This window comes from Lepidochelys kempii, chromosome 5, assembly GCF_965140265.1.
Source record: "Lepidochelys kempii isolate rLepKem1 chromosome 5, rLepKem1.hap2, whole genome shotgun sequence".
Lineage (NCBI taxonomy): Eukaryota > Metazoa > Chordata > Testudines > Cheloniidae > Lepidochelys > Lepidochelys kempii.
Genome location: NC_133260.1, coordinates 48,060,389 through 48,072,187, shown reverse-complemented (window position 1 = coordinate 48,072,187; position 11,799 = coordinate 48,060,389). Strand labels below are relative to the sequence as shown.

The window sequence follows — 11,799 nt, the reverse complement described above, 5'->3', positions numbered from 1 at the left end:
TTCCACACATACCTCTTGTCTGGCCTCCACGTGCTGAATCCGCCACCGTGTAAATGTTTTCATCAGCTCTATCCTCTCCTTTTGCTTGTCTAGCGCATGGGACAAGTTAGTGATTACCTGCCAAAATATTTATTAAAGAGAAGATTTAGATAGATATTTTTATGCTCTTTGGGGAATGAATGGAAGTTTACTACCTGGATAAGTTATTTATCATTTTAATGAAATACTTCCAACAAGCTTTCCATGTGTCTTTTCCTTAAAAGAAGGACAATAAAGTTCAAATCAGAACTAAAATTAACTCGACTTCATCATTCAATGACATTGATACACTCGAAGTTTTTACACTGTGTAACTTCTATCAAAATTAAACTGTTATTTTCTACTATATCTGCAAACGTATGTCATGAATGCTACACTGCGGCATCACTGAATTAAAAGGAAGCAAAAACTTAACACAACACAGCAAATCAGAAACAATGATGATTTGTATTACTGAAAGTTTGACATGGGGATAATATATTTGCTACCTCACAGAAGAATTATGGAAATTAGTATTTGAAAAGATATACTAAAAGGTGTAAATATCTGTGGTAACTCAGTGGTTCCCAAAATTTTTACTTAGGTGACACACCTTTTCTCTCTTTTTGTTTTGCAATCCACCCAGGGTCCAAATTCAGGGCCAAACCTCATTAGTGCTGCAACCATAAGCACTAGGTCGTAACACTCAGAGCAGGGAGCCAGGCCAAGTCCCACAGGACAGGAGCCGCCACTGCGGGGTGAGTGCAAGGTGTGATTGCTTTCCATGATCCCAGGCCTCCTCTGCACCAGACCGCATGACCCATCTTGGAACTGTTTAATAATTGGGCTGACAAATTTACCCTAATTGTGAGCTTAATTATAAGAAGATATGAAAGTTCATAAGATGTTACAATAACCTACAACATCACATGTTTATTGAAAACAACCTGACCTACTTTCTATCATGAATATTATAAACAGGAGCAATAGAACCAGACCAAAAAAACCCAAATTAGTCCAAATAGAAAGGCCAAGCTGATATGATTCATGGACTATGCTGAAATCATGCTTGGTAAAAAACAGAAGACGTGGAACTGGAAAGTAATGAACCAAAATTGGTGTCAAATATTAGGCCTAAGTGGTGGACAAAATAATGAGGGAATGGGCTATTCCATCCCTCACTCCCTTTTTGTGTCCTTAAAGGAAAGTTTTGGAGGAAAAATGGAAGAACAGATAGATAGAGGCTACTTAAGCAAGCTTCACCATCATGGTTGCCACCCCACATTATCTCCTCAGACCATGGGTTTTATCATCCTACTCTTGAGGGATGTCCTAACGAGCGAGAGAGCGCGCCAAACGACATTGCCACCCCTGCCAGCTCCATCTTAATCCCAGCCACCACCTGAGATGAAATGGGATCAGATTTTAACAGCAGCAGCAGCTCCAGCCCATCTCAACTAACTTCTTCTCTTTTCCCCAAGAGGACCATTGTTACCATCTTTGATACCATTTAAGAGACAGTCAAACAAAGGAGGTTTTCCTTCTAAAACTCTCTCTCCAGCTAAAGGGAAAGGGAACAACACCTGTTAAACTGAAAGCCTCACTTAATACTTCACATTTCAGAAACTTTGTTTTTCCTTCTTTTCTGTATCTGTAATAAAGATTAGAAGGTACTAAGCAGGTAAAGGTCTCTGTATACCAAAACCCAGACCTCGTTTAACACTATTTAAATGCTGGACAGTAACTGTTATGTTAACACGTTTGGCCCATTTATTTCATCTAAATAATACAGCAGGACCCACCACTTCGGACACACTGTGCTATTAATAATTTGCCACATAACTACCACTTTGAAGGACAGGATTAGAATTCAAAATGACCTTGATAAGTTGGAAACTGGTTGGAAACCAAGAAAATGAAATTCAGTAAATACATGCAAAGGACTACACTTTGGAAGGAAAAATAAAATGCAGAATTACAAAATGGTGGATAACCGGTTAGGCAGTACTACGGCAGAAAAAGATTTGCAGTTATTGTGGATTATAAATCAAATATGAGCCAAAAGTGTGATGCAGTTGCAAAAAAAGCAAATATTCTGGAGTTTATTAACAGGAGCATCAAATGTAAGACATGGGAGGTGATTGTTCCGCTCTACCTGACAATGGTAAGGCCTCACCTGGAGTATTGTGTCCAATTTTGGGTGCCATACTAAGAAAGATATGGAAAATCTTTCTGTCTGTAAGGCTAGTCAAGTACTGGGATAGGTTTCCAAGGGAGGCTGAGGAATTCCCATCACTGGAGAATTTTAAGAACAGGTTAGACAAACTCTGTCAGGGATGGTTTGATATACTTGGTCCTGCCTTGGTATGGACTTGACGACCTCTCAAGGTCCCTTCCAGTCCTACATTTCTATGATTCATTCCATTAATGTACATTTATCATAGAAGTAATGGACCAGAATTGCTTTGTAATCAAAGCAGTTACCTAGTGACTAGTGCAGTATTCCTATACCTCCATGCAGAATTTAACTCATGCTGTAGTGGTTGTAGTTTGCAGAAAACAACAATTTAAGAAAATTATGCCTTTTGAGGCAAGTTAAGTTTAGCTCAAAAATACTAAAAGCAGCAATAGCAAAAGCCTATTTGAAGTATCTTAAGTAAGGCTGATCCTTCTTTAGTTTTTAAAGATAAGCAATTCATAATGTTGTATTTTGTGAAATCTACTTTGGTTAAACTACTTTGTTCTGCCTGGGTGTCATGGCTAATTTTAGCTTTTGCAATTTCAGTGTAAATGCTGAACTGATGTAACATTGCAACGTAATCATCATGAAGTGTTTACAAGTCAATTAGAAAACAAAACAGTTTTTGCATATATTTTATTTAGTAGTTTACAGGCTATTTGATTTTCATGTTGGCAATATTTTTGCCTGTTATTGTGTTTACAGTGGCACATATAGCCACTACCAACTTCTTAAAACTGTACAAGTTTAAGGCAGCTGCTGTAAATGAAAAACATTAAATACTTCTTGCTATTAAGACAGAAAAATCAGTGATAGATCTTTATAAGGTTTTTAAGACTACAGCAAGAACCTAAATTATGAACAATTTTTATTTATGAAATTGGTAGGTGATTACTACTTGAAGTTTAAGACTTTGCCATTCTTGTTAGGAGAAAGGTTAAAGCAGTGAACAATTTAGGTCAACTTCTAAAAAGGCCTATGGACCAATATTTTAGAATTCATTCCACCAAATCATGCACTGAAGTGAGGAAGCAGAACACCCATCTACAACTAAATCAAAATATGCCATTATCATTACACAATTAGCTCCATAAAGGATACTGATAGACGCGATTTGGTGAGGAAGAGTTAGTCTTATAGGGGTAGAGGTGTTAATGTAAATGCATCACCAGCAATTCCAATACATTCATATTAGTGCTATACAAGTATAATTTTTGCATTGAATTACTCCATCTGGAACTAAATATATCAAAATGGAATACATTGGAAGGATTGTGGGCCTGACTGAATGCAAGTGAAATTCCACTGGCAAATATGGGATTTGTATGCAGTTGCAGCAATTGAATGTACATGGTCTGCGTAACTGGGCTCTGTGTATGTCCAGTGAATCCGGGGAGTGTACTTTTACTCTTTCTACGTACTGTCTTTCAATGGGTGTTTGTGAGTATTTTCAAAATAAATTGTTAAAATTCAAAATTCAGCTGAAGTGTTCTCAAGTGAAGGTTTTAAATGCTATTATGTAGAAGAGGGGATTAAAGTGGCATATGATTGCAAGATTCCCACAGTTCTTACTCTTTTATACCTATCTGTATAATACTAGTTGAATTCAAGACAATTGGTATAGGTGCTGCAAGGAAATTTTTACTCTAAGACCACAGAACCATAGTGCTCATTTTATATCAGATCATACTTAAAAGAAAACTCCCCCTAAATATGTAAGAGATTTCTTCCCATTTGAAAGATTATGTGGAGACCCATCCAATCTACACAAAAAAATTAATTAAAGCCTTTAAACCAACTTGGTTGTAAGGGATGAGGTAAGTGGAAGCGATTTGTAATTACTAATCCAAAACAGTGTTATTTTCATGGAAGAGAAACCATAAATTAGGGACAAAACAGTAAAATTTCCCTATTAGTATTAGAGAATGCACAGTAATTATGTGGTTTACTGATAATGTTGTTTGAGTCTACCCTTGCTAAAGTTAATCCTGACTGGCTTGAAATACCCTGATGCTTCTTTTCTGACTAAGCAAGTAAGTTTAGAGTGTATAAATTATCTGTTGCAAAACAAGTTCCTGATGTGAAAGTACAATTAAAAAGATTCAAATCTCAGAGAGTTCTAAAAATAGAAGACAGAACAGAATAAGAACACTGTTACCTCATCCTTTCTGCCAATGGAGATTTCATAAGTATGTAGCAGCTCTCTCAGGTTCTCCATCTGATTGTTCAGTTGTCTCACATGTGCAGCATGTTTCTCTTTCTCTTGTCTCATTTCCAGCTTGTGATGTTCAATAAAAGTCATTTTCCATTTTCTGAGTTCAGTCAGAACATTTGTCTGAAAAGGGTAGCACTAATTAAACTAGGAAAATTATCCTCTCCAAGTCTTTTAATCCTAGAACACATGGCAGCTAATCAGACATCAAAATTTACACTGAACCTTGCATGTACAACTTTGTCCAATTACCAGACAGACACATCTAATTATGATAACTTAAATACAAACATTTAATTATTAGACTGCTAATAAAAGCATGTAAGATAGGAGGAGGAGAATCAAATCATGATCAATCTACTAAGAATATTTCATTTTGGTGCCACAACCAGTGACACTTGGAAAAGTACCATTTTAATCTAGCCAGTGGAGCCAACAAGGGAGTTGAGAGGAGCTTGGGTAACTGAGCACCACTAAGAGGAAGCCACCCCTGCAGGGCATCCAGCTTCACTCGGAGCCAAACTCAAAGAAGTCCAGCAGAGCCCATTGATGTTACAAATTCCACTGAAAAGGAGCCAATCCTGAGAAATCCAACAGAACATGAATGTGCAGAGGTTTAAAATATGACCCATTCTACTGTGACTGGAGTCTCATGCTGGTGTCTCAAGTGGGTGGAGCTTGATTGCAGGTGGGAGATGGAAGAATACAACTATTGCTCCACCCATTCCCATTTGATCTTTAAAAGGAAAGGAGTGCTTGTGGCACCTTAGAGACTAACCAATTTATTTGAGCATGAGCTTTCGTGAGCTACAGCTCACTTCATCGGATGCATACTGTGGAAACTGCAGAAGACATTATATACACAGAGACCATGAAACAATACCTCCTCCCACCCCACTCTCCTGCTGGTAATAGCTTATCTAAAGTGATCATCAAGTTGGGCCATTTCCAGCACAAATCCAGGTTTTCTCACACACACACACACACACACACACACACACAAACAAACTCACTCGCCTGGTTTTTCGTTTCTGGTTTTTGGAGGGGGGTGGGGCAGTGAGAAAACCTGGATTTGTGCTGGAAATGGCCCAACTTGATGATCACTTTAGATAAGCTATTACCAGCAGGAGAGTGGGGTGGGAGGAGGTATTGTTTCATGGTCTCTGTGTATATAATGTCTTCTGCAGTTTCCACAGTATGCATCCGATGAAGTGAGCTGTAGCTCACGAAAGCTCATGCTCAAATAAATTGGTTAGTCTCTAAGGTGCCACAAGTACTCCTTTTCTTTTTGCGAATACAGACTAACACGGCTGTTACTCTGAAACCTGTCATTTGATCTATGTTTTAGATCTATGTTTTTGATTGGCAGTTCTGATCCAGCCTGTGCACATCCACAGAGCTTGAAATGTAAGGATCTTTCTGGGACCACAGATACAGACACACTTATAGCTTCCACTGCATGAACAGAACTGATTCTTGGAGCATTTAGTGTTCGCTAGTCAAAGGCAAACAGATTATTAGTCCATCTCTGTGCCAGTCCAGTAGGTTTTCAACTGCTTAGCTATCAAGCAATAGAAGTTACATCGATTTCCCAATGTAGTTAGATTATATTTTCTCCTGTGCTTCTACAAATGCCACAATAATCATCTGCTCAATATAAGGATATTACATTTAGCACAAATTTAATACCTTAAGACTTCCACTCCAGAGATCAAGTATGCTTTCTATCTGGGTCACTTTTTCATCTGAAATAGTTAACTCAGTCACCATAGTCTCATCAATCTCTCTTGGACCAGATGAGGACCCTTGTGAAGAAGTCTCTCCTGAACGAACAGGGCAAAGTCCTTCCATGTCTGCCCGAGAAGGTCCCTCTACCGGTGTTAAAACTAAAAATAAAACAAAAAGGTTAAAAGTTGATTCTTTGAAGGGTTTAGCTGTTGAATATTCAGGAGGCAAGTCAGAAGTTGGGTATACAAAAGCCCTATGTCATCAGAAATCTTCCTTCACTATGCATGTAAACCCTATTCAAAAGTATGCCTCTAAGCGTATGTCTACACTGCATCTGGGAGCACGCTTCCCAGTGCGGGCAGACAGACATACTAACTCTGCTCAGACCAGCACACCGAAAATATTAGCCTAGCCAGCGGCAGCCCAAGTGGCAGCTTGGGTCAGGCCCCCGCAAGTACACACCCCTGTTCGGACACCCTAGGTACATGCTCAGGCACCAAGCTACCCCCTGGCTACACTGCTACTTTTAGCATGCTAGGTCCGCTCATGCTGGGAAGTACACTGCAGTACTGGGAAGTACTACAGCTGCAGTGTAGACATATCCTAAGCGATGAACATCTGTAAAACAGCAGTTGGCTGATAAGTTTTACTCTTAGAAAGAATGAACTATGCTTCCCAAGTCAAAGTATTGTTCTCTTTAAAACCAGAAACTTTCAAGGTCACTTATGCCAAAACATAGCACTGTTTATGGACCAAGTGAATTTTCTAGTGTTGAGAAACCATCTTTACAAGGATGCAGAAAGCTTCCCTCTATTTGAAAAACTTCTTTCAGAAAATCATGTCAAGTGGAGTTCCATTTAAACATTACCCTCACCATTTTCTGAATTGTTTCCCCAGGTTTCATAATACAGCAGGACCCCATTTATGCGATCTAATTGGGACTGGGGCCAGACTGGATAATCTAAAATCCGGATAACCAGAGAATGGGAAAGCGAAATGCTGCAGTGCCACAGGAGAGACCCACCCCCCCCACCGACTTTCTGGACCTGTGTGCACTGGTTTTCCATGTAGAACCGGATAATGGAGGGTCCGATAAATGGGGTTCTACTGTATCTACATTAGACAGTAAGCGCCTCAGAGCAGGGAGCATGTTTTGTATGTTTGCAATGTACAGTGTACCTTTATTTATACATTCAGATATGTATATGGCCCTCCTCATGATACCATGGTATCAACATAAACAGCACTCCATAAATAAATGAAACATTACACTGGATTCTCTGTGCCTTGGTACCCCAGCTGTAAATGGAAGAAATAATGCCTACCTTTCCGGCACCCTTTGACTTGATCGCCTGTTATGATTTTTAACTCTTTGGGGCAGGCAGTATCCTACTATGAGTTTGCACCATGCCTTAACACAATAGGTCCTAACTGTGAGTTGGGGCTACTAGGTGCCACTGCAATACAGATAAATAAATGCCAAGAAACTATTGGAGACAGACTGAAGATGAAGTAGGACTGGACTTTACTTAATTCAGGAAAGGCAAATATGCTTATACACAAAGAACAACTAAAATATGCAACAAGTCCCCCAAGTTCACAATATGAAGATGAACAATATTTTTAAGAGCAATTGGAAAGCATAGCCATTGGAAAATTTCTGTTAGTGTTATATTTAGAACTGGGATGGGGGAGATCCCTACACTAGCCCTGCAAGAACAGAATAGGGCCAGGTAGACCCAATCAGATAATTGACTGCAAAGAGAGGAAGCTTTAGACCAGAGGCAGTTAATTAGAGAGAGGCTAACCTGTGCAGGAACAGGCAGGGCCCATAAAGACAGGTAGCAGGCTACATACTGGGCTGCTTGGAAATCAGGCAGCAGTCACTCCCTGGGAAGGGGGGCGGGGAGAAAGAGATGGGGGAAACCAGAGTGTAGGAATCAGTCCAGGGAAGGAGCAGCGAGGGCAGAAAGAGGAAGCCCAGAACCACTGAGCTGAGGGTCCCTGGATTGGAACACTGAGAAGAGGGCAGGCCCAGGTTCCCCTAGCGGACACCGCATAGCATAGACCTGAGGCAGTGAATGGGAAAACTGCCTAGGACTGCTAATGGACTGTCCCCCGGAAGGGGGAATGCTGAGTGACCTAGCTGGAGGGCTAGGTCACAAAGGAGACACTGAGGATCCTGGAGCAAAAGAGGAGCTGCAGACCAGAGGATGTCTACCTCAAGAGGTAATCAACAGAGTGACCAAGGGGAGGCACCAGTGTAGCGACAGGGGAGCACCCCCTGACAAGAACAAATTCTAATTTTTAAAAAGGTATTAAAAAGCAGCCCCGGATAGAATGTCTCTTTTCTTGTACACAGGGAAAGGAGAAGTCTCACACATTTGTGTTTTATTTTAGTTCTCAACATTTCTGAGGGTGGGTGGGTGGGTGGGTGGGTGGGTGGGTGTGTGTGTGTGTGTATAGAGAAAATTGCAAGATAATGTTGATTTTTGAAACTTAACATATAATGGACATTGTCTTGTAAATGAAAAGTTGAGATGTTATAATTACAATCTGGCTGGGGAATATCATTTGGATTCTAAATATTTAGTGTACTGGAAGAGTTTTTGCTAACTCTGAAAGGACCTATAGAAAGTCAGCACAGACAAGCAAAAAGTAACGTACACTGAACAGAAATATTTCAGGGGGAGGAGAAAACAGTCACTATTATCAGTGCAAAGATCCATTTAAGTTGCAACTGCCGTGGAGCAAAAAAAACAAGACAGCCAGGCTCTATTAAGGGAACAGAAAATAGAATTACAGCAGAACCGCAGAGTTACAAATACCAGAGTTACAAACTGACCAGTCAGCCACATACCAGAACCAGAAGTATGCAATCAGGCAGCAACAGAGAGAGAAACCCCCCCAAAACAACAAGTACAGTACTGTTAAATGTAAACTACTAAAAAAAAAAATGAAGGGAAAGCAGCATTTTAATTCTGTACAGTAAAGTTTCAAAGCTGTATTAAATCAATGTTCTGTTGTAAACTTTTGAAGAACAACCATAACATTTTGTTCAGAGTTACAAATTTCCATTCCCAAGGTGTTTGTAACTGAGGTTCTACTGTACATAATTAATATTAGTCTTGAATTCTGTGTTCATTTGAATAGCAGCAGCATCTGATAGACTGAGCATACGGAGCCAGAAAATGTGTGTTTCAGTCTACCCAAGGCAAGTTGGCTAGCAGTCTTTTGGGACTCGATTGTGACTCTACATTATGGCCATTCAGGGAAATAAGTTAGGGCACTGAGGGTGAGTGGCGTCAGCAGGAATGCCTTCCCTGGACTGATATTTCCTTCCAAGCAGGAAAACATTTAAACTCAGATTAGCATCTGAAATCAAGAATTAAAAAGTCTCTCACACTCCAAGGCATAAATTAAATCACCAACTTGGTTTAGGGAGATATACATATTCCATTATATGTTTTTGCATAGCTTGCCAGATGCCTTTTATTCTGTTTTCACATTACTCTAAAGCATTTCATATAGGTAACAGTTAGAGACAGGATATTAGGCTAGATGGACAATTGGTGTATTCCCATATTTTAGTAGCAGTATAGGTTTTTAGCTTTGATTTTTATTTAATCGTCACTGCAAATTTACCTTCCTTTTCACTATATGAATGTATTTATACAAATTATACATACATTTCCAAAGTACATTCAACTTTTGCATTTTTCTTGGCCTTCCAGATTTGTCATAACTACCCAGCTGCATGATTATCAAATTCTTCCAATTTTTCATGCTGTCGTCCTCCTATTCCACCTTTCCCAATACGATTGCCCAATACTACTTCTGCACACACCTTTGCTTTTGCTACATTATGCCATGAACATTAGAGATAGAAACTGTTACTTTCTATTCCTATCCTGCAATTTAACAGACCCCTATAAAATCAATAATCTTTTAGTCATTACATTCCCTTTAATGCTTGAGATTTAACAGGGACAGCAAGTCATGCCAAATAACACAAGTGGTTAACTACGCAGTAAACATATGGAAGATTATTATACTTGCAGTAGGAGAATGCCTATTACTTGAGAATAAATCCACCACCTACTCAATCCTGAAAAAACTATACCTTCTATCCTTGCCATCACAGCTTTGTAAACAGGGACCGCTAACAGGAAGCTTTGAGAGGGAGTTCTCCAGGTGAAGGAGGAGCAAATACAGGACCCTCGGGGTAAGTGGCTGTCTGTAGTGCGTGTTTGTGTTTGGGGGTTACTTGCTGTGTGCTGAGCTTGTGTTTGTCTGTCTGTCTGAAGGACCATGTGCTGTGGCCGGCAGTTGGAAACTGTGAGTTTCTAAACAAGGCTTGAAATCTAGAAGCCTCTGTTCATTGGCTGAGCCTTAGTCAGGGGGCGGGGCTATCAAGAAGGCCAGGGCTTTATAAAGCAGTGAGCAAGCGGCCAGGGAGCTTTGCAACCAGGGACCGTTAACAGGGAGTTTCAAGAGGGAGTTTGGAAGGGGAGTGGAAAGGTGGCGAGGTACACTTGCCATTCTTTAAAACCTTTAAACTAAACTATAATCAAAACTTCTTGATTTAAACAAAAATCCTATCATTAACCTAGGTAGCTGTAGGAGAAAATGCAGGCAGAAGCCCAGCAGCAGAGTGGGAGCTATCCTGTTTATTGCGCTCAGTGTAGCATGTATGATTGCCTGCTCTGTGGGCGGGTGGCATTGTGTGCATTCGGTGCAAGGAGCTCCTGGCCCTCAGAGACAGTGTATGGGCTTTGGAGGCCAGAGTGGCGGAACTGGAGGAGCTGAGGGAGGCAGAGAGGTATGTTGATGAGGCTTTCCGGGACACTGTAGATTTGTCCCACCTCTGGTCAGACAGCCCCTGCGCTGTTAAGGAGAATGAAAGGCCTAGAGAAGGAGAGCAGTCAATGGGAACAGAGGGAAACCTTCCCATAGTTGGGACCCTCCTTCCAGATGATGTTGAGGTATCCTCTCGCACTGAGGTTACCTCTCTGGGGGAGGGAGCACCAGTCATTAGGAAAAGGCCGGTGTTAGTAATGGGAGATTTGATCATTAGAAATAGATAGCTGCATTTGTGATGACTGGGAGAACCGTATGGTGACTTGTCTGCCTGGTGCGAAGGTTGCGGATCTCTTGAAGCATCTAAATAGACTTACGTGTAGTGCTGGGGATGAGCAGGTGGTCGTGGTACATGTAGATACCAATGACATAGGGAAGGGTAGAAGAGACGTCCTGGAGGTCAAATTTAGGCTGCAAGGAAAGAGACTGAAATCCACGACCTCTATGGTGGCATTCTCAGAAATGCTTCCAGTTCCACATGCAGAGCCAGGTAGGCAGGGAGAGCTTTAGAGTCTCAGTGCTTAGATGAGATGATGGTGTAGAGAGGAGCGAGTTAGGAACTGGGGAAACTTTTGGGATAGTGGGAGCCTACACAGGAAGGATGGGCTCCACCTAAACCAAAGTGGATCCAGACTGCTGGCACTTAGTTTAAAAACTGCTCTGCAACCTTTTTAATGTTAAGAGATGAGGGAAAGCTGATTGCTGCAGGAGCACACGTGAATTGGACAGAGACTTCTCTTAG

The 11,799-nt window shown here is 40.7% G+C and overlaps 1 protein-coding gene across 6 annotated transcripts in view; it reads right to left on the bottom strand.

Moving 5' to 3' along the window:
- Positions 1-11,799, bottom strand: part of POC5 (POC5 centriolar protein) — a 49,351-nt gene that overhangs the window by 16,433 nt on the left and 21,119 nt on the right. For all 6 annotated transcript variants that reach the window (XM_073344218.1, XM_073344221.1, XM_073344219.1 and 3 more), the window contains 3 exons: positions 6,159-6,355; positions 4,416-4,592; positions 13-117 (listed from right to left, as the gene is read on the bottom strand). In XM_073344218.1, coding sequence (XP_073200319.1) covers positions 13-117; positions 4,416-4,592; positions 6,159-6,355 — 479 coding nt within the window. The remainder of the gene's footprint in view (positions 1-12; positions 118-4,415; positions 4,593-6,158; positions 6,356-11,799) is intronic.